Below are 25,041 nucleotides of genomic sequence, written 5' to 3'. Positions count from 1 at the left end.
TGAAGATGCCTTAGGCAAAGGCTAAAACAGCTCCCACCTCACTAGATCACCCGTACCAAAGGACAGACCCCAAACCAAACAGCTCAATAACGACCAAGCACCTCCACACCACAGAGCTGGAATTGCTACTGGGGCTTCTTGCACAATGAGCAGGAGAAGACCTGGCAGCATCCAGGGCAGCAGCCACAGCTCTGAGGGCAGCAGCCTTAACCTGTGAGGCTTCCACATTACAAACCACAGGCTTAGAGCAAAGCACTGGCCACACCTTGGCCAAGCTTAACTCAGCAGCTTCAGGCAGCACTGCAGCCCTGGGCTCAGTTGCTATCAGTGGTGCTCTCACCACCATCCCCTGGCCACCACACCAGGACCATGGAGGGGTTGGGGCAGCAAGGGCTTCATTTTGATCAGCTGTCTTGTGCTACCAGGTGTTCCAACAGCTTTTTCTGCCCCGTTAGGTTGCCGGCTTACCCAATGACACCCTCTCTGTGGAGAATGGAGTAATAACACAATTCTCCCAGCGCTGGACTCACTACATAGATCCCCAAGGACAAGCAAACAAGTGGATCAAGAATCTGGTAAGAGCTGTGGGGAGGAAAGCCAAGTCTGCCAGGATGGGGGAAGCAGTTTTCTGTTAGGAACTGCACAGATCAGCCTTGGGCTTTAGGCTCCAGAGCTGGGAGACCCACCACTGTCCCAGCCCAGCCTCCCCATCTGTGTTAATACCAAGTGGATTTCTCTGCTTGGGGAAATGAGCAGAGGGCAGGAGGGGGTCCTGCTGTAAGCAAGTGAGGTATCATATTCACTATCTGGCTCCCCACTAGTATTCTGGGGACCTTACATGCTTCACCACACCCTAAAACACACAGGACAACACCAGCATCTCCCACAACAGCCTGTAGAGTCCCAAGGACAGAAGGGATCAGGGTGGCATTACCTGGCTGGCAAGCACGGTCCCTGCTGCTAGAGTACTGAGAATACAGACCCCAACCTCTGTTCTTCCTTTAGAGCAGCACCCACTGCTCTTTTCAAGGCTCAGGCAGCTGCTCCTGTTTTGGGCCCCCCAGGGATTTTTCCCACCCACCTGCTCTCACTTTGCAGGCAAACATGCTGACTTACCAGTGCAGGGTTGGGCAGGGGCATGGCTCTCTGAAGAAGCTTCTCCCCATTCTCCCTCTTCCTGCTGCCTCGGGCTGTCACTAGTGCCTGGTGATGTGGGCTAAACTTGCCAAAGTAGCCAAAAACTAGCTGAGCAAGAAAATATATTATTTCTGCTGCTCCCAGTACACCAGTGAGAAGTGTACCACACACCAGAGCTGGGTGTGAAGATGGGCAGGACAGTGCAGGTACCCTGTCCTCCCCTACTGCCTTTCAGGAGAAAGTGAACGGCCTGGAGGTGGCCAGACTGAACGACCGAGACTTCCTCTCCACTCTGGAAAATGCCATTACCTTCGGGAAGCCCTTCCTGCTGGAGAATGTTGGCGAGGAGCTGGATCCAGCTCTTGAGCCCGTCCTGCTGAAACAGGTTCTGTGTCTCACCTTGGCAAGGAGGGCGCCTGGCTGGGCTGCGATGGGACAGGGTGGGTTTACAGGTCTCTCTGGACAGGCAGCACTGACTGGGATGATTCCTGGTGGGTACTCATTGGTCTTTGCGAGGGCTCCGACATGTCGGTTACCTCCTGCACACCCCAGTCTCCTGCCAGCGGGTTTTCTACCTTGGCCTTCAGGTTCAGGCCTTCAGGTCTGCTGGGCAGCTTTGAGCTCATCTGTCCAGAAATTCTTCAGACTCTCTCCTCACTGCAGAGCGCTGGGCACCACGGGATGCCTTTCCTCGTGAGAGGTGGCCATCCCAGCCTTCCTGCATTTGTCCCTCTCCGGTACAGACCTTCAAACAGCAAGGCAGCACAGTGCTGAAGCTGGGGGACACGGTGATCCCCTACCATGACAGTTTCAAGATGTACATCACCACCAGCCTTCCCAACCCTCACTACAGCCCGGAGGTTTCCACAAAGCTCACCCTCATCAACTTCACCCTCTCGCCCAGGTACCTGCTGACCCCATCAGCTGCCCACCCTCCTCAGCCTCATTCCTCATGGTCCTCAAGCTTTTGGGCCTGCTGTTCCCCCCACCACCTCTGTGGCTTTTGTTGTAGTGGCTTGGAAGACCAACTGCTGGGACAAGTGGTGGCTGCAGAGCGGCCTGACTTAGAAGAAGCTAGAAACCAGCTCATTGTTAGCAATGCTGAAATGCGTCAGGAGCTGAAGAAGATAGAAGACCAGATCCTGTATCGGCTCAGCACTTCTGAAGGAAATCCTGTAGATGACTTGGAGCTCATCAAAGTGCTGGAGGCATCCAAGCTCAAGGCAGGAGAGATCCAGGTCAGAGATGGAGGTGCTGTGCCTGTGCTACTCTGTGTCCCCTGCCAGCACTGCACTAACCATGATATCTCCTCTGTCCCCCAGGCCAAGGTGATGGTGGCGGAGCAGACAGAGAAGGACATCAATATGACGCGCCTGCAGTATGTGCCTGTTGCCGTCCGCTCGCAGATCCTCTACTTTTGTGTCTCGGACCTGTCCAATGTGGACCCCATGTACCAGTACTCACTTGAGTGGTTCCTCAACATCTTCCTGATGGGGATCAATAACTCCGAGAAAGCAGGTGCCTGCCCAGGACAGCCCCATCCCATCCCCTTCCTTACCCTGTGTTCATGTTTTGGTGGCAGCAGAAGGCAGGACACCTGTGAGTCACAGCAAACACGCCTGCTCGTGTCAGCTCTCAGCACAGCCCAGAGCTGCCCCGAGTGGTGCCCACACAAGGGGAGGGAAGGTTTGGTTGCAGCCAGCCCTCCCTTCTCTTCCCCACTGCTCCTCTGCTGCCCTGTCTGACCAGGCGGGAGGGATGTCAGTGCCAGAGCATAGTCATGGTACATGCTGTCCTGGAAACAGCGTAACTCTGCTTGTCACAGTGTCACCTCCACACACAGGTCCTGACTGCTGCTCCCGGGCTGGGACAGCTCTCCTCACTGCATCAGCCAGGCTGGTGGTGGCTGGGCTGTGCAGGCTGCCGCGGTGCCACATGGACACCCTCCCGGTACTGGGGCCGTGTCTCACAGCTGTGTGCTTTCATAGGGGTTTCTGTGCAGAGTCTGTATTTGCGAGCAGCCTCTGTTCTTCCCGGGCAGGGTGTGGGTGTGCCTCCACCAGGCACCAACAGCTGACTGGGAGAGAACCCTCCATGTCACCCACAGCAGCCACCACCCTTGTCTGGTTGTTGCCTTTTTTTCAGACGCTGTGAAGGACCGGATTGAGAACATCAACAACTACGTCACTTTCAGCCTCTACAGCAATGTATGCCGTAGCCTCTTTGAGAAGCACAAGCTCATGTTTGCCTTCCTGGTTTGCATCCGGATTCTGATGAACGACGGGCAGATCGATATGGTGAGCAAATCACCTTGATCCTGTGATGGGATCCTGTCAGAGCAACTCAAGCCCAGCCTGCTCAGTCCCTTCGAAGAAGAAGAGGAGCCTTGTTCCCTGATGCTGGGGGCAGGCTGGTGGGAAAACCCGGGACCTCTCTCTGCACTCAAATCTCAGGCCTTTCCCTGTGTCTATGCAGAGCTGCCTAGACTAAATCACCTGCAGCTTGAGTGAGTTTGCTGCCAGACTGCTGCAAAGGTTAGCAAGTTCAGAGGGAGCAGGCAGAGATTAGAAGACATAGAAAAGCTACTGACAGCTGAACAGTGATGTTGGTCTCACAAGACCCTCCAGTTTGTTTACTCCTCAACACACACACCTGGCAGGGGAGGCAGCCAGAAAGTTACTACAGGATTTTACTTGGACACAGCACAAATCCATGCGCCTCAGGCCCAAGCAGGTAGGCTATGATCCCTCACCATGTCCTGTCTTGTTGCCAGGAGGAATGGCGGTACCTGCTGTCAGGAGGGACCATAAAGGAGATGCAGGAGAACCCAGCTCCAGGCTGGTTGAATGAGAGAGCATGGGGAAACATCCTGGCCTTGAGCAACCTGAAGAACTTCTCCGGCTTCGCCGATGATTTTGCAGCCAACCTTGAAGCGTTCAGGGCCATTTTTGACAGCCTCCAGCCTCACAGGCAAGTTCCCCCTGCAATACTTGGTGCTTCCCCAGTGGAAGCAGCTCTGGTTCCTTGCTGATGATTTCAAAGCTACTGACAACAACCTCAGCCAAGTGACTGAAACGTTTTTGTCCCTTCTGAAACCCCAGTGGCTGCTTGCAAGCAGCTTGGTTGCTTCTTGGGAAGCTGCAGAGTCTGGCACATCCCCCTAAAACGCACCTAATTGCTTTGCAGGCAGCCCCTGCCTGGGAAGTGGGAGACTGAGCTTGATGCATTCCAGAAGCTGCTGGTTCTGCGGTGTCTGCGGGGAGATAAGGTCACCAACGCCATGCAGGACTTTGTGGCACTGAAACTGGATCAGCGGTTCATTGAGCCACAGGTAACCAGCCAAAAGGAAGCGCTGGTGGGGCCAGGAGTGAGTGAGGAGGCCTCGAGCTTGCTGTCAATGGGCTGTCAGCACTTTCCAGCTGCAGTGAGAGTGTTCCCGGCTCTCCAGCTGCAGAGAAGGGGGACACGAAGTGTCCCCACAGCTGGGGAAGCACGTCTTAGTCAACAGATCTCCTGCCTGTGGTCCACCACTTAAACTGTACTGGGAGGATGCAGGTAGTTCAGGCATATGGGGGAAGAGTTTGACTGACAGATGGGAAAGTGGTCACTGCCCTGACCCCGCTGCTGCCAGACAAAAGCTATACCAGGCCCTTATTGAACGTGTTTCTGGCCTAGGCACCCAAGAGCACACTGGTGCCTTTGAGAGGAGCTGACGGACCTGGGGATGAGAAGGTGCTGCACATGGTGCCACCGTGGCCCCTCTACTCTCACCAACATTCTGTGTTGCAGACCTCTGACCTCTCAGTCGTCTTCAAGGAGTCCACTGCCACCACCCCCCTGGTGTTTGTGCTGTCCCCAGGCACTGACCCAGCTGCCGAACTCTACAAGTTTGCTGAAGAAATGAGGTTCTCCCAAAAGCTCTCTGCCATTTCTCTGGGCCAAGGCCAGGTAAGCTGTCAGTGCTGACCTGGGGCAGCACTGTCCTGCTGGCACTCCCAGTGATCTCGCTGAGCTCAAATGAGGTCAAACACACTTGCAGCACAGTGAAAACACCCTCTTGCCTCAGGATTCTCTCCCAAATCCATGCCTAGGTCTTCCATTCCCTCCACCTTCCCACACCATGACCCATGGGTTTGCAAAAGCTGCATAAGGGCCCTTGCTGTGGCATCAGATAACAAAGATCTAGCTGAGCCATGGGGACAAAGCCAGGCTATAGCTCTGGAAAGTGGTCCTTCCACCCAGCAGCTGCCTCCCTGTCCAGCTTGGCAGGGCACAGCCCACAATGGACCAGGGTCTCTGAGCTCTCCTCATCTGCCTCCCTAGGGCCCCCGTGCTGAAGCCATGATGCAGAGTGCCATGGAGAGGGGCAACTGGGTCTTCTTCCAGAACTGCCACCTGGCCCCGAGTTGGATGCCTTCACTGGAGAGACTGGTTGAGGGCATTGACCCCAGCGAGGTGAGTGGTTCTGCTGAGCAGCCTGCCCCCTCGGGGGGGATGGGGAGGCTGAGCCCTGGGAGGAGCCCAGATCTAGTTCCATCCATCCTCAGATTCCCCATAAAACCAGAGGGTCAGTGCAGGAGCATCTGCGGTGGCTGTGCCTGCACAACTCTGAGCACGTGCTGCCCTCTGTATTTCCAGGTGCATCGGGATTTTCGCCTCTGGCTCACCAGTCTTCCAAGCAACCACTTCCCTGTGTCCATCCTCCAGAATGGCTCCAAGATGACCATTGAGCCCCCCCGCGGGGTCAAAGCCAACTTGCTCAAGTCTTACGTTAGTTTCAGTGATGATTTCTTGAATTCTTGCCCCAAGGTAAGACCCACATTGTGCTTTGGTTTGCTGTGCCCAGGCTATGCCTACTCCAATGTGTCCTGTCCATCTAGATGTTTCTCCTCTCTGGGCATAGATCTTCTGTGGGTGGGCTGGTGGTATTTCTCATAAGCCTACAGCTCCTTTGATGAGCCAATTAGAAGTTTAACTTTGAGAAACAGAAGCCAACAGGATTACAGAAGCCTGGCACAAGGCACTTGCAGCTCTCTTTAACCACAGGAGCAGGGCACAGCCTTCCCAGCACAGCAGCTGACGGGTTTCCACCTCTCCAGGCTCCAGCTGGCATTGCTGAACTGGCACATCTACTCTGCCAGGTGCCAGGAGGAACCTGCCCCATCCAACGATGCCTTCTCCAAGGCTGAGCACCTCTTCTCTCTGCTGCTCTGCCCACAGGTCACAGAGTTTAAATCCTTGTTGCTGTCACTTTGCTTCTTCCATGGGAACATGCTGGAGAGGAAAAAGTTTGGGCCTCTGGGGTTCAACATCCCCTATGAGTTCACAGATGGAGACCTCCGCATCTGCATCAGTCAGCTGCAGATGTTCCTGAGCGAATACACAGACATCCCCTACAAGGTAAGCATGTGAGGTGGGTCCTCCCACGGGAGGAATGGGCTCCCAGTGCACATGTGAGTTGGAAAGCCACGGTGGGTCCCTCGCAGGTGCTCAAGTACACGGCTGGGGAGATCAACTACGGCGGCCGTGTGACTGACGACTGGGACAGGCGCTGCATCATGAGTATCTTGGAAGATTTCTACAGACCCGAGGTTCTGACTCCTGACTTTGCCTATTCTGAATCGGGGGTCTACAAGCAGATCAGCACCTCTTCTGACCTTGACGTGAGTACTCGAACAACAAATTGCAGCTTGTAGATGCAGGGGGATTGTCATAGTACAAAGGGGATGTACTTCTCCCTGAAGCTCACTGCATTGCCACTTCCTTGGGGGAATATAGATTTGTAAGAACATGGGGATCTTCAGCAGCTTTCAGGAAGCTGCATCTGATTCAAGCAACAGGAGGAAAATCTTGTCCCAGTGCACAGGAGGTGGTAGCAGCTATCACCAGAGTTCCCCACCTGAAAGCTTTTATACTCTGAATCATTTTGATATCACACACCTAAAGTACCTGAGGAGCTCTGCAGGAGGCGCAGCAGGAAGCTCACTGCCGAGCTGCCTGTTCCCGTAGCATATTTGCTTCCGCACAAACACAATTAAATTCCCCAGACATACCACAAACCATGGCCATGGCCTCTGCTTAGCCACCAAACCTGGCTCAGAGGAGCTGCCACCCTCTCAGTGTCCCCAGCAGCCCCAGTCCTGTGTCAGGCAGCATTGCTGAGGGCACACAGAGGCTGTCCCTCAGTCAAAGCTGTGACTTAGGTCTCCTGGCTGTGGCAGGAGACAAGGAGCTCTGTAAAGGTCAGGTGAATGAATCTCAAACACTGAACCTGCCGGTCTGTGATCTGTTGGGTTTAGCTTATCCAGCAGCCATGGCTTAGTCATTTATTCTGGGCCAGGCCCAAAGCAGCACCACAGCCTGTGCTCTTGGCCTCACAACTTGTTTGGGCTCTTCTCCAGGGCTACCTCCAGTACATCAAGGGCCTACCCCTCAACGACAGCCCAGAGCTCTTTGGTTTGCATGACAATGCTGACATCACCTTTGCTCAGAATGAGACCTTTGCTCTGCTGGGGACCATTACACAGCTGCAACCCAAGACTTTGGCGGTGGGAGGACGCAGCAGGGAAGAGGTGGGTGACCCGATCCCGTCGGTGCTCTGGCAGACAGTGCCTGGCATGGGCAGCGAGCACAAACACCAGCTCTCAGCAGCTGTCACCCTGCCTGCTGGCTGCCAGCAAGGACACTGCCAGCCAGCCATTAGCTCTTCCCCCCCAAGAAGACGTGGCCAAGAGGATTCTCACCCACTTGCTGCTTCTCTCCAGCTCGTGGAAGAAACCGCCAGGGAGATCCTGGCAAAGGTTCCTGCCCCCATGAATGTGCAGGAGGTGATCCACAAGTACCCACTGCTCTACGAAGAGTCCATGAACATGGTGCTGGTACAGGAGGTGATCAGGTAAAACCCCTGTAGGATCACGTCCTGGGCCAGTGACCAGCTGGTCCCTTGGGCAACAGCAGAAACGTGCAGGCCCCTGCTCCCACCCACCCGGGAGGAACCTCATTGCTGAGCATGACAGCGGCATTGACAGACACAGTAACAACTGTGTTGTCCCAGCCAGGGCCTTCACCCGGTCTCTGTCCTACAGGAACTGACCAGTGCCTCCATCCACTACCATCAGTAATCCGGGGTGGGGGACAGCTATGAGACCTCGGTGAAGAGGAATGGAGCTGTAGGTTACATGGAAGAGCTTCACTTGTACAGAGATCCAGACCCTCTCTGGGCAGATGTGAGTGATAAACCACTGCACTGAGTCAGTCTGCTCCCTCTGCTCTTCCTCTGTAGGTACAACAAGCTCCTGGAGGTGATTGCTCAGACACTGAAGGATTTGCTGAAAGCTCTCAAGGGCCTGGTCGTGATGTCCTCTCAGCTGGAGCTGATGGCCAGCAGCTTGTACAACAACACTGTCCCTGAGATGTGGAATGCCAAGGTACATGGCCTGGCCAGCCCAGCCACCCGCAGGAGCTCACCCAAACTAAGGGAATGGGTCGTTGACCACCGCAGCTGGCCTGGGCTGCCTCACATGGAGCTGGCTCTTGCTTTTCTGGCATGGAGATGTCTCCTGCCCAGTGCAGCTCACGGTTGCTCCCGGCCGCAGGCTGGATGAGCCCCTGAGCTCTGGGCAGCTGCCAGCCCTGGGGACATGAGGTCTGGGCTGTCCTTGCGTGTCTTCAGCACCCTCCCTGTGTGTCCTTGCAGGCCTACCCATCACTGAAACCCTTGGCATCATGGGTGGATGACTTGGTGCAGCGGATTAAATTCCTGCAGAAATGGATCAGCCATGGGATCCCCTCCGTGTTCTGGATCAGCGGGTTCTTCTTCCCCCAGGCCTTCCTTACCGGGACACTGCAGAACTTCGCCAGGAAGTCTGTCATCTCCATTGACACCATCTCATTTAGCTTCAAGGTAAGTCAGACAGGGGCTCTGGATTTTTCTGGATTTTTGAGGAATCTGCTGCTAGGCAGCCACAAAGGCAGCAGCTCTAGCCCTGACCTGTCCCAGAAGTGAACCACAGGCTGCCCATGGACCCCAGCACCCCCTTTGTGCTTAGATACACCCAACCATGCTGCCAGCGACCTCCACAAAGCACAGAGAGACCTTTCTGCCTCTCAGCACCTGCCACATCTCTCTCCACAGGCTGTCCCACAGCCTCATGATGTGAGATGCCAGAAAACCCAGCTCAGCCCATCTGAGTGCTGGGATGGGCTCTGCTTTGGTAGCACTGACTTAGCTAAGAGCAGTTTAAAGGGGTCCTGGGGTCCCCGTCCAGGGACAGGCCTTGATCAGGGCCCGGGGCCCGCTCTCCTCCGCAGGTGATGAAGGAGTCAGTGAACAAGCTCACCCACCCTCCCAAAGAGGGCTGCTACATCCATGGCTTGTTTCTCGAAGGCGCCCGCTGGGACCCCACCGTGTTCCAGTTAGCAGAGTCGCGCCCCAAGGAGCTGTACACAGAGATGGCCGTCATCTGGCTGCTACCTGTCCCCAACCGCAAGCCTCCCATCACCGGCATCTACCTGTGCCCAATCTACAGAACTCTCAGTCGTGCAGGTAGGTGCCTTAAGACAGGTCTCCAGAAGCAAGGGAGGTGGTAGAAGCAGATGGGAAGGGTGGTTGTGGAAAGGCTGCAGGAGCTCCTCCTCCTCCTACCATACATCAACAGGTAGCTGGGCACTGTTGGCTGAGATCACACAAGGAAGAAGGTTTCTCCTGCTCTGGTTGTGGAGACAGAGCAGATGGGGACCCTGGCTACACAGCAGTGCCTCTGGCCAGGCTCTCCTTGAGCCCACACCCAAAAATACACCAGCCTTTCCCCCAGCCTTGCTCAGCCTGGCACCTAGCATGGGGAGGGGCCAGGGGAATCTAACACAGGGTTACTTGTATGGGACTCCGCATCAGCATGCAGCAGCCAGCGCTGCAGTACCACCCTCCTGCCCTTCCTTCCTCCGCTACAGGCACACTGTCAACAACAGGCCACTCCACCAACTATGTGATTGCTGTGGAGATCCCTACAGACAAACCCCAGAAGCACTGGATCAAACGGGGTACGGCTTTGATCTGTGCCCTGGACTTCTAGCTGGAAACCCCTGTCCTGCACAGAGGCAGGAATCGCAGGCAGCAGCAGAGCCAAGCACTGACTGCCAGCAGCTGTTCCCCCTCTCCTTCCACCCTGCAAGCTGTGTCAATAAATCCAAGTTCGACTCCACCAGCATCATGTTCACTTGGTGGTGTTGCAATCCCCACAATTAAGTTTTTAGCACTGCAGAAGAGCTGCCAGGGGCAGTGTTGCCTGGAGCAGACACCCAGTGCTCCCAGTCACACACACACCCCTCTCCCTTCCCTCACGTACCTCTTCCACAGCTGGCTGGTACAGGATAGCTTTATTCCTTCAGACAAATCCATTATTTACAGCACTTGATATTAGACACAGCAAGAAACAGAAGGATTTTATTGCCTTCAACAAATACCAAAAGAACAGTTTCATTCCATAATCTAAGACTTGTACAAATCTGCACATCTGCAAAATTCAGTCCTGTCCTGTAGCAGCTGCCCTGGGCCCAGCTGGTCCTTGTCCCAGCTGCACCTCAGGAGAAGTGCTGCCCTCTGGCTTCCCAGAGCTCTGCTGGGGACAGGCAGGAGAAGCCCATGTGCAGGAGCTGGCAGCGAGAGGTGGGCCAGGCCTGGTGCTGAGGCAGGAGATGACTGCTGCCCACATCAGCCATCTCTGGCTCAGCAACCAGCGAGAGCTCAAGCAGGAGCAGAACTGGGCTCCCTCCACTGCTTTAGCTGCACCGAGTGACTCCACACCCAGTGTCCCCCCCGGCACTGTGCCCAGCAGCACCGACACCACCACCTGAACTTGGTCTGTTCAGGATTCATGGGGTTTCCCTGGTGACTGGGTCTGGAGTGACCCTGCATGACACACAGGCAATGCCAGGGCCAGAGCTGATCCCCAGCAGAGCAGCCGAGCCAGCAGAGCCATGTACCACCCTCCGCACCCTAAGGGATGGCCAAAGGGTGGGTAAGAACCAGGAATATATCTGGGGAAGTGGAGGAGAGGGATAGAAAACACAGACACGACTGTCCTTGGGACAGCACTGAAGGCCAGGATGCAGGAGGACAGAAGCCACAGCCAGCTGCGGCCAGCACAGTCTCACATGGGCATCACTGGTGTTCCCACCACACCAGACCCGCCACCAGCCAGGTGGGCTACTCCCCTAGTGCTGCAGTCCTTCGCCACAGCGTGGAGACACAGGCCCACGGCCCCTGGGCACTGCTGTGGCACAGCTGGGCAGCTGGGCTCTCCGCCTGCCTTCTGCTGCGGCTGCAGGGACGCCCCTTGAGACTACGTGATTCCACCTTTTACAACTCTGGCTCAGAGGATTTCTTTGTCCCTGGGTTCCACCTCGGCTGAGGGCTTGTCCCTGTGGTCCCTCTTCCTTGGGCAAAGGGCAACATAGATCCAAGCGCCACTGCCCAAAGCCACAAAGCCCAGCTGATGCTACTCGCAGTCGCAACTCCCAGGCTACTGCCGCTTGGCTTTGTATGGGCGGGAGCGTTTCCGGCGATCCGGCTTCCTCTGCTTGTGCAGGCGGCCGATGCTGACTCCCTGCCGCCGGCGGACGGAGATGTTCTGCTCCACGAGGCTGGCCAGCATGCCTGCAGGGGAGGCAGACAGACAGGCCCACACTAGGGTGCTGGCATTGCCCAGGCTGGAGTGCAGCCCTCACTCTTCCACCTCCAACCCCTCACTGGGCTCCTCCTGGAACTATAAAATGTCTCAGGAGAGATGTGCAGCTCTCCAGGCTGAGCAATACCCCATGCCCTGAGTCTGGCAGAAGCACGGAGCAGGGCTGGGGGGGCTTCCTGCTACGCAGCTCCCCCAGCTGAACCTGCACCCCAGCGCCATTCCCTCGGCCACACAGCACCGCTCACCTTCCTGCGCCAGCATGGAGATGAAGGTACAGATGAACTCGTCATAGTTGTGGGTTCTCCTCTGGTCATCAATCTGGAAAGAGATGACAAATCCACAAATAATCCACACACAGGTGTCAGGGAGAAAGGAGAGGTCAAGCCTAACAGGCCAAAGGACCAGCATGCCTGGCCCAAACCGTAGGCCAAGGAGATCAGAGTGGGAAGGGACCAAGCTCCCAGCCCAGTGCACAACTGGGGTAGTCTCCATCCCTGTTCAGATGTCAGCACTTCCCAAAAGGGGAGTGGAAGAGGCAAGGGTGGGCAGGGGAGGAATCCTGCCAGGCCTTGGGGCAGAGGCTCCTCCCTTCCTCCTGTCAGTGCTGATGTTCAGCTCTGGCCCAGCTCCTGTGCTCCACCACCCTCCTCAAGCCACCTGGTGCTGCCCAGGGGCTTTGGTCTGTTCCGGCAGGAGCTCTGCCCCGCAGGGCTGTTTGGTAACGGGAGAGGGACCCTAAACGCTCCCCGTAGCCCTTCTCACCCAAAACACCTTCCCTCAGCTTTAACATAAGACACCCCGGACAGAAGCCTTCAAGCAGCAAAATCAGCAACACAAACAAGCCATCACCAAACATACCTTGAATTTCTTCCTCTTCTCTACCTCTTCCTTCAGGCAGGCCTCGTAGTTAGCAATCTCTGCCTCCACGCACTTCAGCAGTGCCAGCAGCTCCTGCCAGAATCAAGCAGAGCAAACGTGAGCAGACAGACCCCCACCATAGCCCAGGAGCCAGCAGGTGAGCTGGTGGGTGCTCCTCTCCGTCCTGGGAAAGGGAGGATTCATCAAAAAAAAAAACACTTGCCAGAGGGGAAGAAAAAAAAAATGAGATTGATTCATTGTTGGGAATTTCTGAGTCAGAGGGTGATCAATCAGCCAGCGCTGTGACCAGCCTCACGGGAGCTAGGGACTGCCCCAGCCCTGGGTACCTGGCTCCTGGGGACAGGGAAGGGCTGTGTGTCTGCTCGAGAAACACCCCAGGGCCTGGTTCTTCTCCGTAACAAAAGCTGAAGACTTCCCTTTTGAGTAAAACAGTTTCTAGCCAGCTCTCCTCGAGGGAACCCTCAATGCACTTGTGCCACCCGGGCCTGCTCCTGTCTCTGGCTGGAGAGCACAGCCATGCAGTAAAGTTCTCAGTAAGCCGGGACTGGGGAGTGCAGAGTCCCACAGGAGACCACAGTGTGCCCCACAGCTCGGCTGCAGGTGACAGCGGCTCTGCCCACTGCCATGGCAAATGTCCCCGAGATGATGCAAGGCACAAAACCTACACTGCCCCGTGCCTGGAGGGACGGCTGCGGCGCCACGCGAGCGGGACAGCGTGCACATGCGGTTCGGTCGCTGCCAGCGCTGCTGCGTCTCTGGGTGAGCGCAGGGAGCTCCATGTTCCCAGGGCTGTCGCAGCACAAAACTCACCTTGGGAGAATACTTTTCCCCCCCAGGGTGATCACTGGTCCTGCCAAGTCCCACCTTCTCTTTGCTGTCACTGGCCTCACTGCCCTCCTTCTCCTCCAGTTTGATCGCAGCCGGGGCCTCATCACCAGGTTTGATGGAAGGTGGGGAGATTTTCCCCCCATCTGCAGACAGAGGAAGGAAGTGTCAGGAGCCATCACAAAGGACCGGTATCCCCTCCCAAAGCCAAAGACCACTGTCCCATTGCCGCAAGCGAGGGGCCACATCCCTGAAAAGCCGTGAGGCACTGACCTGCAGCAGCCAGCGGGAAGAACACGCCGTCCTCCGTGAGGTGCAGCAGCCCAGTGCTGATGATGGGCCCCAGGTCCCTGACAGCCCGGTTGTAGCGCAGGCAGTCGACACGCAGCAGCCCGTCCTCCTCACCGAAAAGCACCTTGGAGATGTGGGAAGTGACGGGGCTGGAGGGGCGGGTGGGGTTGGCTGAGCGGATGGGAGAGCGCAGCGGGGAGTTGAAGGCGCTGCCGATCTCGGAGGCGGTGTCAGTGCTCTCGTTGCTGGGGGTGGGAGAGGGCTGGGAGTGGGTAACCACAGCCACAGTGGTGCCCCCACCGCTCGTCTTGATGGACAGGGGAATGGAGAGATCCTTCTGAGATTCCTTCAGCTTCTCAGCCAGGACGTTGATGGTGTTGGGCTGGAGGACAGAGAGCTGGCCATCTGCGGCCCCCGCCGCATGCTCTTGTTTTACCTGCCCCTTCCTTTTGTACCTGCCCAGGAACACACAGGGAAGGTGAACAGCTGGTGGAAGGAGATGGGGGCCCAGTGCCGGCTCTGCCAGCTCCACACTCAGCACTCCAGGCTGCCTCCTGGGATGAAGCAAGGCCTGAAACATTTCTAGGTCACCCCCAGTGTCACCAGCTTCTCTGGCAGCATCCCAACACCACTGAACCACTGACCTGCAGGTACGACTACAGAGCCAGGGGGAACAGGGTGCTGCACACCCGTTCTTCTTCCAGAAGCCCCAAGAGCAGCCTTGCTGCAATCCCACCTTCCTGACCCTCAGAGCAGTCTGAGCTCATCAACACTGTCACCAGGAGCTGACCAGGCAATTGGCACCGGGGAACTCGGGTTGTTCCCCAAAGCCTCCTTATGAATACGGAGTTAGACAGCCAAAATTCACAGTTGATTGTGATGAGCTATAAAATATCTTCACAAAATCCAGTGAGTGAACAGTAAAACAGCAGGTGAAGAGGAAAACAGCCCTAACTGCACACACAGGTGCTGGCTCTAACACAACTACCAGCGCTCAGGAGAGATCTGCGAGTCACCAGTGGCAGTTCTGCAAGCATCAGCTCCCTACCCCGCGCCCTCAGCTCAAGCTGTCACCTGATGGCTGAGTTGGTGTTACGACCTTCCTCCTCCTCATCATCATCGTAGTCATCCTCATCATCCGAATACTGCTGGTGCTGTCGGACTGGCACCCGGCTGCGACCCACTCCTGCCGCAAGGTCTTCCTCCTCCTGCAAAACACCATTTCTGATGGGCCACTGGCAGCAGGACAAGGAGGAAGAACCCAGTGGACACGTCCTTGGTCCAGCAGAGCATCAGAGCTTGCCCATTTTGAGAGGAGACGTGGCACCCTTCCCTGTGCATGCTCAGCTGACCCACATTAACGACAACCTCTTTTGCCAGGTTAGACTTCCCCCTTTCACCTTCCAGCCTGGGCTAGCACAGAGTGTGCAGGCTGCAAGGCAGGGGCCAGGCTGATACCAGCTGACAGCCACAGGCCTGTGGAGGTGAGGGACTGGAAGTGAGAGGCTCAGCCCCAGCCAGGTGTGTGGCTGGCTGGGAGCTCCAGCCTACCTGCATGGGGGACTTGGCGTAGTTGTGGTTATCCAGGAAAGCTGGCAACCTCTGCACAATGGGGTTGGGGTTTGCTGGAGGCACCCCATTGACACTGCTCACTGATGTCTTTGCCGCCGGTTTGGATTTGTTGGGTGGGCTCTGCGTGGCTGCAGGGTGGCCCTGGCTGGGGGACTCATCGGTGCCATCTGCCAGACAAACACAGCACAGCCTTGCGTGACCAGCACTGTCACATTTTCATCAATGACCTCTGTCACCCCTTGCCCCACCCCATGTAGTAGAAGAGCTCCACCAGACCATCACACCCACTTCCCATTCCACTTCCAGCTGTCACAAGTGTCCCCAAGATTAAACCCTGCCATTTTCAAGCTCCATGTCTCTCTAACACTTTCCCCAGGCACAGAGGCATCTACCACACCCCCCCACAGTCCACACAGAGCTGGGCTTGGAGAAAAGGAAGTGAAGCTGACCACAAAACTCCCTCAAGCTCCAGATCAGCCGGCCATTGTCACCAGCCTGTGCTTGCCCCACGGCAGGCCGGGCCAGCTGGAAATGCCACTGGTGCAGGGTCTACCTGGATGGGTGCTCTCTGGAGCCACGGTCTTGCTGCTGGCTGGCTTTGCCTCTTCCTGAGGCTGAGACTCCTGAGACTTCTGAGTCTGGATCAGCTCAGGCTGAGTTACTCGGATAAGCTTGAAGGCAAACGACAGACAGAATGTAAGTACTGGACTGGCATTACCCAAACCATATCCTTCCCATTCAAGCACTGCAGAAGGAGAACTTGTGAGGGTGAGCCAACTGCCGAGTGCCCATGCACACAATTAAGCAACAATGCTACGAATAACCAACAGCAAAAGGCCAAGCAGCGACGCTGGTCATCTGCTCTTCCCAGAAGACACTTCCCAAGCCCAAAAAACCCCATTAAATCCAAGGCCTCTACGGAGCAGGGTGATGCCCTGGCAGCAGAGCCCATTTTCACCCCAGGCTCGCACAACCTCGGGACTTGGGCTCTCCTACCTGCTGCAAGGCCTCCAGCACAGTCTGACGGTTCATCTTCAGGATGTGCAGTTTGGACTCATACTTCATCCTCCGATCAGGCACCACTGCCATCAGGTTGAAGCGGATGTCATGGTATGGCTCCCTGCAGGAGGGACAGCAGACATCAGCTGCCAGCTGGCGGTGGAAAGCATGTCCCGCAGCAAGGGGGGCAGCAGGCTGCAGGAGGCTTTTCCCCCAAAACCAAGTCAACGTCACGCTGGCTGAAGAAGCGAAGTTGCTTCAGCTACAACACAAAACACCCTTCAGAGTCAGAGGTTGGTTGAGGTGGGAAGGGACCTGCGGAGGTCATCTGCTGCCACACACTGCTCCAGCAGGGTCACCCACAGCTGGTCGCCCAGGACCAGGTCCAGATGGCATTTGAGTATCTCCAAGGATGAAGACTCCACAACCTCTCGCTGGGCAACCTGTGCCAGTGCTCAGTTACCCTCATGCCCAAGCATCTAAAAGGATGAGAGGCACCATTCCTTCACCATTCCTCAGGAGCAAAAGCACTGTTCCTTCTCCTACAGACTCGAGCAAAGAGGGACCTGATCTGGCCACTCTTACCCTGTGCAGCCACTTGCAGGGACTCTGCATCACACAGAGTGCAGCTTCTCTGTGTGTTCTGCAGGCAGGCAAATCACAGACATGAGAAGGCAGAGCACCTGCATCCCTCCCATGCAACATTCTCCACCCCCATTTCCACAACTTGTTGCACAGAGACCACAGCAGAAATAATCCAGGCAAAAACCAGTGAGGTGCCAGTGCCTGCCTCACGGCTGCGGACATTACCCTGCAGTGGCCAGGCCAATGCGCTCCATGATTACTCTCCTGGCTTTGTCCGTCCATTCCTCATCATCAGCCCACGGCCCTGCAATAACAATACAGAGTGGGAATTAGCAAAGCAGGCTTCAGGGGGCAGAAGGACCACACTGTCAGCCCATACATGGAGCCCTGACTTTGCCTTCTGAATGGAAAACATGAGTTATGTGCAGGGGAGAAAGGTGGGGTTTGAACCCTATAGACCACAATTGATTCACAGACTCCAGGCTTGCAAAGTCCAAGAAAATCCCAGGACTTTCTGGGATCCACCTGCTACTAGATCTGGTGCCATGGTCAGGAAACCAGGTACACAAAGCAAGTACCTTACCAAAGGGCCTGACAGACAGACACAAAGTCCTAGAGGGGATAAACAAGTATCTGAAACACAGAACTGGTGGTCAAGTTGTTAAGAGAAGGGAATGACCTGAGCAGTCTGCTGGGATCTGCACTGGGACCTGCACTGGGACCTTGTGCCTCAACACACAGCAGTTATTTGGCACAGGGAGAGACTAAGGAGACAAATTCTGCTTGTGAAACAGAGTTATTGCAGAGCTGCAGAAGGACCTTGTAACCCTGAGCAACTGGGGAGGGAAATGGCAAGGCTAGAAAAACAATGCAATGCATTTAGAAATAATCGCCTTCTAGTCACAGGCCTCAGTGCATCAGCTCCAAAATGAGCTATGAAAAGTCAGGACAAATCCGGGAGCACTGGCGTGATTCTCCACAAACATCAGCTCATGCTCAGTGACAATGAAAAACAGCACACGTATTTGGACACACCAGGGTGTCAACGAGCAGGGCCAGGCAGGTGCTTACCGTGGTCAATGGGATAGACCTTGAGCCCATCCAGCTCAAACAGCCGTCCCTTGATGGGGACATAGCTGACGAAATGAAAAGCCTCCATGGTTCGCACAGCGCTGATACCGTTCTGCTTTTCCGGCAAGTGCCGTGGCTCCGGCCTGTGAGGGCAAGAGGCAAGAGGTCAAGGGAAGAGTCTCCCTCCTCAGCAAAAGTGAGCAGCAGAGACCCCCCACTCACCTGGCATGGCTGTTGTGGGCCTTGGCCAGCTCTGGGGCATTGCCAATGGCGTAGCCTTTGCTCTGTGGCCAACAGCAAGGGAGGAAAATCATTGAGAAGTGATAGGAATCAATCAAAATGCTTCACCCACCAGCTCCCCATTCCTTCCATCCACCCACAGGACTGGAAGAGCAACTGTCAGGCCCACCCTCTGCTCTGCTGAGTTTTAGGTAAAAGCCAAGATGAAAAGAACACACAATTGCTGCTAAAAAAACTACACTTAGAGGGAAATACAGACTTCAGGAAAGGTCTGAAGGCAGGAGGAGGACTTTTCATCACAGACTTGGAGAATGCATCTGAGCTTGGGAATAACAGGACAGAAGGCTGAGAGCTCTGCCTGGTATAAGAGGACCCAGGCTCTGAGCGTGGCAAGGCAAGAAGATGGGACAGAAGAGCAATACTGATGTAGCATGCAGTCAGAAAGGGCTGGGAAGGAGCCAGCTTGTTAGAGCGTTGTCCTGAGCGGGGAGTGAGAGGCAGTGTCACACACGCCACTCGCGCACAGCCCCTCTACCTCAGGGCTGAATCCTTTGGTGAAATCCTTCATGCGGCTCAGCGTGGGGCCCAGGTCGACATTGTTGCAGTTCAGGAGGACGCTCAGCAGGGCATGGGTGGCACAGGAATTGGGGATCAGCTGGAGGGTGACACAAGGACCATCTTAACCAGCAGGAACAAGGCAACCCTTCATCAACCCCTTTGAGCTGACAATAATCAATGGAAAAGTACTGACGCAAGAGCCGCTTGTGAGAGCAGCGACTTGACCTCAGCTCCCAAAGGAAGGGAGCTCAGTCTCGTTCAGCAAGCCGCACCGTGCCCCCACGAGCATCTGCTCACTGCACAGCCACAGACAGGCTCACAGCCCCCACAGGGCAGAGACCCCCAGGAAAGAGGAGCTGCCCTCAGGACCAGTAACAGCAGCGCAGCCTCTCAGTAACATGTTGCTTCCCTGAGCTGTCACACAAGACACCCCCACTTCTCTCCCCACTTGCCTCCAGCTTACCTGGTGAGCAAAGAACATGTTATTAACGATGTCATCGTCGATCACAGATGTCTCATCCACCAGGGTAGAGACCTTCCGGCGTGACCTGCGCTCCTCAATCCACTTGAACAGGAAGATGAACCCATACACAGGGCTGCAAGAGAAGTCAGCAGCTGCATCATTTTGAGCAGGCCATACGAGTGGGGCTGCTCCGCCCAGAGCCAGAAACCTTCGGTTTCAAACCACAGGCAGAGCAAAGACAGAGAGGAAAAGCAGAAGCACCAGCCACACCTTTCTGGAAGTGACCATCCCTGCCACAAGTCCCCCCAGCGCACATTACTGAGGACACTCCTGCACTGACACTCCAGGGTCAGACAACAATCAAGCTTGAAAACTTTGGGGTTTGATAGGTCTTAAGAGGCTCAAGACAGAGAAACAGGTGGTAAAATTCACTTCTGGACACTGACCGACCTGCAGAACAGTGCCTGACCACCAAATGACCCTTTTACATATATGTTGTATTTATTTTACAGAGGATTTCGGGCAATAGCTTTTAAGAAAGCAACAGCCTCAAAGCCGTTTTAGAGCAGCGAGACAGGAGGAAGCTCCCACTACAAGCACGTTGGTTGGAACTGCACCTTTCCATGGGGAGAGAGAGGTGAATCCCTTGAAATATGTCCCACTCCTGCCCCATGAGGTCTCTGTCAAGGCACAAGATTGCCAATCTGCCCCAAACCTGACAAAACACTCCTGGTTCATCACTTACAGCACTGACCTCCGTGACTGATGAGCTCACATGATGAGTTCCCAGGCCCACAGACACATTCTGCTGAACAGAACTCATACTTTCATGTCTACAACTTACCCTTGGCATTTGCTCTGCAGATCATAAATCTCTTCAACCTGCACTCCCTTGACCCCTGCAAACAAAGGGCAGAAGCTGGTGTAAAGCCCACCAGACAGGACTAACGATAACATCAAGCACAAAAACAACCTCCCAGGAAGGTTTCTTGCACTCACCAAAATCTTCAACCAGGAGTGTGAAGAGACCTGGAAAGAAACAAAACCAGAGGGTTATTCTGACTGAAGAGAGCAGAAAAGAAATGTGCTGCCACTGGCCCCTGAAGTCCCACGTGGTCCCAAGCCAAGGAAAACCACAGCCAGGAAAATGGGAGCAGAGCAGCACCGGGATCAGGCTGACTCCCCAGCAGCAGAGCTGTTGAGCCCTGGCTCCCTTCATCCCCATTCATCATCCTCTCCCTCAAGAGGGCCTGAACCCCCTCCTGCCAGAGCCCAGTGAAGCTGGACCCACCTCCAGCATCCTGAGCCACTGCAGACAACCTGCCAAGAAGTAAATTCCCACCTAAACAACACACACATTTCTAACAGGAGGGAAGCACCACTGAATAGATCACAGGATGTTTTAAAATAAGATAATTTATGTTCTGGTTAGCAAAAGACAGCCAGTGAAGGGAAAGCCAGCTCACAGCAACAGGGCTGCAGGGAGGTTGAGGGCTGAAAGTCTCATCTTCATCTCCCTCTCTCCTGGGGGACCAAATCCAAGAGCCTGTCTCCAGTGACCACAGAATTCCCACTACAGAAGGACATAACCAGGGATACAGAAACAGCAACTGAGCAGCAGCTTCCACTATGATGCGACAGCAAAGGCAGTCAGCCCAGTTTTCAGGCTGTCCCTCTGCACACTGAGCTGGCGAGCTCAAGACTGGAATAACAAATCTGCTTCTTTCGTTCCCACAGAAAGGCTGCTGAAAGTCTGGAAGGAAGGCCACAGAATATCAATAAGAAGGATTCAATCCTGAGAAACATGCCTATAAAGCAAAGAATTTAAGGAACCTGAGGTAAGTGGCTCAATGAAGAAGGGAAGAGCCCAAGGGGCTTCTATACCAAAGCTGAAATTACTAAAACAGGGAGGAAACTTCTAGGAGCAAAAAGTCTTCATTCATTTAGCAGAAAACATCTTACTTGTTACAAAATTGGCAGTGGAAAGAAACAGACAGTGGGAACATGTTTTGAACGAGTGACAGCCTCCTCATCATGTAAAATCGTTACACCAACCCAGGCACCTTTCTGGCTGAGATTTTTTTGCTCAAAACACTTGATGCCACGGAGGGCAGTGTCATATGGGTGATGTCTACAGAGACCTCACACAGCACTGCAGCCTGGCTGTCTTCCCTGGAGCAGACCCCTCAGGGCAAGTGGTCCCTGGGCTCTTCAAATGCTCATCACAGCCACGGTTCTTGGTCCGTCTTCACACGGCGCCCGTTAAGGACATGGGAGCCGCAGCTGTTTGCAGGTACAATCTCTCACCTGGAAAAGCTCCCACAGAAGTTGAAAGCCTCACTCACTCTCCAACTTCAACAGTCACAGTCTACTGATCATGGCAAAACACGTGCAACATGAGACGTGAACTGTATTGCAAGCTCTGCCTCACAGCCAGGGAGGATTTGCATCAGAGCAACGCCCTGCAAACACAAACAATGGTGATGGCCGAATGCAGCGCTGCCCCCGCAGCAGGTACCACCAGCAGGACGAAGCCAAGCAGAACTTCCAAGCTCGCTGTGCCCAGCCCCAAGCACCCCCACATCTCCACTCTGCAGGACCACGTGTCAGACTGGCAGGATGGCACCAAAGGAGATGGGACATCGGCTCTCGTGTGTGTCCTCCCATCTGATCAGCATCACTGGGTAGTCAGAGAGAGGATGGAGCCAAACTCCTCCAAATACTGGGAAAGGACAAGAAGTGACAGAACAAGCTGCAGCAAGAGAAATTCTGACTGCGCACCCGGAAAAAAACAATTCTTTGCTACCAGCAGGGTCAGCCCTGAGACCAGTGTGCCAAATTGTCCTTCTTGGGCATATTCAAACTCAACCAGACATGGCCATGAGCAACCTGAACTACCTTTGAAACCAGCTCTGCTTTGGGCCAAAGACTTCCAGGGGTTCGCTCCAATCACAGATTTTTTTCTGATTAATTTCAGTATTTTGTATTAACTCAGCATCTACAAAAGGCACAAGACCCCCATCCCAAATTATTTGGGTTGGCTGGAGAAAACACTCTGTTGTCCACAACAGCACTGGCAACACTACGCCAGCAGCCTGAAGGTTTCCCAGTCTTCCCCTCTGACCAAACAGCCATGGCACACAGCACAAATCTGGATCTACCAACCCTTCCTGACCAGGAAAACACCAGGAGTTTTCAATCCAAAACCCCATGGCGAGGGCCAGGAGGCTGATGGGATGTGCTAAAGGCTGAGAGCAGCATGTGGTCACCCCTAACGTTGTCTCAGCTCCCACCTCTGCATCCGAACCTCCATGCATCCAAAGGAGCGCAGCTGCGGCGTGCTGAGAGCCGCCTCTGCCCAGACAGACTATCTGCCAAGCGAATAACCTTCCCTCCCAGGTGTGAGAATCCAAACCATGTCCTGCATGAGAATCCAAACTATGTCCTGTCTTCGGCATTGTTGTGATGAAGAAGGGGGAGAATGGGAACAATTTTGGCAATTCCCAAGTATTAGCAAAAATACGGTAAAGAGCAGCAAAATCTGGGCTGACTGGGAGATTGAGCAGACAGAATACTTTGCTGAGTGCAAGATGAATATAATACCAGGGGCCCAATTTCCTCACCCACAGCCTCAAAAATACCATCACAGACTAAAGACCAGCTTTCAGCCTCCCAGAGGACAACCCAAATTGCACTGTGGCAACACAGACTCGTTAAAACAAAGCTCAGCCAGTGCCCCAACCCTCAAATCTGAACTCGTGAAACAAACTCTGGGACTACAGCACAGAAACCATCTTCTCCAACACAGCAGGAAGGGGATGCCCATGACCATTCTGCTCCCGGCTGCTCAGGCACAGTACAGGGCTCTTGAGCTTCTGGGCTACCTAGGGAAGAGGGTGTGATCCACCCGTTCAGCTGTGAAGCGATGACAGGATCTGACACACATGGGATAGAGATGCTACACCTCATGTACAGGCACATATGTTGTCCTCAATCGCCAGTGAAGCTCTGGGGCAGTTGCCAGTCAGAGCAGTTTCTGTAGCAAGGGGCATCCCACACACATCTCTCCCTGTGCTCCAGCAATATTTCAGGGTGTATTTGTAAATGACAGGAACGCCTCATGCTGCAGCCCCACAGCACTTCAGATGTGTCCACAGAGACCCCTGCGTTTATCACACACACACAGAGGTGACCGGGGCACCTCAGACCCCTGTACAGTTGCTGCCAGAGCCCAGCTCCCGCTCTGAGCCTTCACACTGCTCCATTTCACCCCAACCCTGCCCTCACCCCACACCCACACCCCTACACGCAGCGTCCTGACATCCCCACACCCCCATTAACCTTTCTGTAAGCCCCTATGGGCCGTGTCCCATACATTAAAAGCCCTCCTGCCCCACACACCCTGAAACCCTCACCCACCCTCCCAGCGCTCGGCCCGTGCCCCCAGGCATCCCCTTGGCCCCTCAGCACCCTCCCTCCTCAGGCCCTCCTCTCCCTGCGTCCCCTCCCCAGTCCCTGCTCCCACCCCCTACTCCAGGCCTGCACCCCATAACCCTGCCAACACCCCGCACCCCAAACTCCACCTGTACATCCCCCCTCGGCCTGTCCCGCCGAGACCCCAGCACAGCCCGCACCCCCGGCCTGTCCCTCGCAGCCCCCGACCCAGGCCCCGCCCCGGTCTGTCCCTCAAAGCCCCCCCAGGCCCGCCCCCCGCCCCGGTGCCGTCCCCCCCGCTCACCGGGGTCGCTCTCCAGCTCCAGCCAGCCCTTATTCATCTTCCCGCGGGCCGGGCCCCGCCGCCATGTCCGGCCCCGCCACCCGCCCCGGCTCCGGGCCTCGCCGTCGCCCGCCCGGCGACGTCATCGCTACGCGACACCGCGGGACGTCAGCGCGCGTCGCGCCACATCGGTCGCGAGCCGGGGGGGTCGGCGGTGGCGGCGCCACAAAGGACCCGGGGCCCCGGCCTGCCTCCGCCCTGCCCCCGCCCTGCCCTGGGCCTTCGTCCCCGGGACGCGGAGCTCCGCGGGTGCTCTAGCCCGGGCCCGAGACTCGGTAGCCGAGGGTAGCCCCTGTGGCCTGTGGTAGGGAACCTGGGCCTGTGGTGAGGGGCTGGGCTGCCCCATGGTGAGGTCTGAGGGCTCCCAGCGACGCCGGGCCCAGCCGGACCTGCACTGACCCTGCCAGTGAAGAGAAGGTGCCAAATTCATGTATACTGTGATTAAGTTATAAAAGACGTACTCATCATTAACCGATTGACATTATAAATGCTTTCTGACCACCTGCAAAATGAGGGACTATTTTTCAAGTTTCAGATCCTTCCGCATGACAAGAGGGAGACACGAGATTAAGTGATACATTGTTTAGAAGCAGAGTGCTTAGTTTATATTTAACTAATAATTAATAGATGTAAGTAAGAAACTGAACAATTTTAACTAACATCATCAATTATTTCTTCGTATAGTTGTATGTCAAAATTTTTGAAAATTGTAATCCCTATGTAATAATTACGTGAATATAAGCAACACGACCATCCAGTTGCTGGAGCACTCATGGAGGATGATCCCCAGTGTTCCCCAGCGCTGATAAAATAAAGAATGCTGCTTAACAGTATAATTGACTCTGCTGTTAAGTTTATTTCTGTTTCACCAGCAGCTCCGCTTACGCAGCTTTGGGCGAGTGGGCGCCCCTCCACTGCTCTTCCGTAGGAAGTGGCTAAAAATAGGAGCCGGATCCATG

The 25,041-nt window shown here is 55.2% G+C and overlaps 3 protein-coding genes across 5 annotated transcripts in view; 2 read left to right on the top strand and 1 right to left on the bottom strand.

Annotated features, from left to right (window-relative positions):
- Nucleotides 1–10,233, top strand: part of DNAH1 (dynein axonemal heavy chain 1) — a 69,145-nt gene extending 58,912 nt beyond the window's left edge. The window contains exons 60-78 of the mRNA XM_071813074.1: nt 456–575; nt 1,373–1,522; nt 1,881–2,041; nt 2,150–2,375; nt 2,460–2,655; nt 3,283–3,434; nt 3,911–4,111; nt 4,328–4,468; nt 4,927–5,085; nt 5,461–5,592; nt 5,776–5,946; nt 6,358–6,537; nt 6,624–6,800; nt 7,539–7,709; nt 7,902–8,032; nt 8,420–8,564; nt 8,834–9,040; nt 9,448–9,682; nt 10,087–10,233. Of these exons, the coding sequence (XP_071669175.1) occupies nt 456–575; nt 1,373–1,522; nt 1,881–2,041; nt 2,150–2,375; nt 2,460–2,655; nt 3,283–3,434; nt 3,911–4,111; nt 4,328–4,468; nt 4,927–5,085; nt 5,461–5,592; nt 5,776–5,946; nt 6,358–6,537; nt 6,624–6,800; nt 7,539–7,709; nt 7,902–8,032; nt 8,420–8,564; nt 8,834–9,040; nt 9,448–9,682; nt 10,087–10,208 (3,177 nt within the window). The 3' untranslated portion in view covers nt 10,209–10,233. The remainder of the gene's footprint in view (nt 1–455; nt 576–1,372; nt 1,523–1,880; nt 2,042–2,149; nt 2,376–2,459; nt 2,656–3,282; nt 3,435–3,910; nt 4,112–4,327; nt 4,469–4,926; nt 5,086–5,460; nt 5,593–5,775; nt 5,947–6,357; nt 6,538–6,623; nt 6,801–7,538; nt 7,710–7,901; nt 8,033–8,419; nt 8,565–8,833; nt 9,041–9,447; nt 9,683–10,086) is intronic.
- The window catches only part of LOC136105806 (semaphorin-3F), a 111,461-nt gene continuing 96,647 nt past the window's right edge, over nt 10,228–25,041 (top strand). The window contains exon 1 of the mRNA XM_071813072.1: nt 10,228–10,233. The gene's annotated coding sequence lies outside the window, so the exon portion shown is untranslated. The remainder of the gene's footprint in view (nt 10,234–25,041) is intronic.
- On the bottom strand, nt 10,498–24,169 carry BAP1 (BRCA1 associated deubiquitinase 1). Of its 3 annotated transcripts, none has more exons than XM_065845736.2 (17): nt 24,044–24,169; nt 20,305–20,334; nt 20,150–20,204; nt 19,306–19,438; nt 18,820–18,939; nt 18,267–18,328; nt 18,045–18,187; nt 17,199–17,277; nt 16,386–16,509; nt 15,943–16,060; nt 15,369–15,556; nt 14,892–15,025; nt 13,800–14,272; nt 13,512–13,672; nt 12,681–12,773; nt 12,068–12,140; nt 10,498–11,791 (listed from the first exon to the last, which is right to left on the bottom strand). In XM_065845736.2, exons 1-17 carry the CDS (start codon nt 24,078–24,080, stop codon nt 11,658–11,660), a joined length of 2,157 nt encoding a protein of 718 aa, XP_065701808.1. In that variant the 5' UTR covers nt 24,081–24,169; the 3' UTR covers nt 10,498–11,657. The 3 variants fall into 3 exon arrangements, with proteins under 3 accessions (XP_065701808.1, XP_065701809.1, XP_071669172.1); XM_065845737.2 differs by having other exon boundaries at nt 13,566–13,672; XM_071813071.1 differs by lacking the exon at nt 24,044–24,169 and adding an exon at nt 21,613–21,730.

The sequence above is a fragment of the Patagioenas fasciata genome, chromosome 10, assembly GCF_037038585.1.
Source record: "Patagioenas fasciata isolate bPatFas1 chromosome 10, bPatFas1.hap1, whole genome shotgun sequence".
In the NCBI taxonomy this organism is placed as follows: Eukaryota; Metazoa; Chordata; class Aves; order Columbiformes; family Columbidae; genus Patagioenas; species Patagioenas fasciata.
The sequence above is the reverse complement of the archived record's forward strand: the minus strand, read 5'-3'. Positions and strand labels throughout refer to the sequence as shown.

Coding starts and splice junctions, on each gene's coding strand:
- BAP1 (XM_065845736.2), bottom strand. CDS start 24,080: ATGAATAAGGGCTGGCTGGAGCTGGAGAGCGACCCCG. Junction 15,557..15,942: donor TCCAGAGAGCACCCATCCAG/GTAGACCCTGCA, acceptor TTTGTCTGGCAG/ATGGCACCGATGAGTCCCCC. Junction 14,273..14,891: donor AACACCAACTCAGCCATCAG/GTGACAGCTTGA, acceptor GTTCCTGGGCAG/GTACAAAAGGAAGGGGCAGG.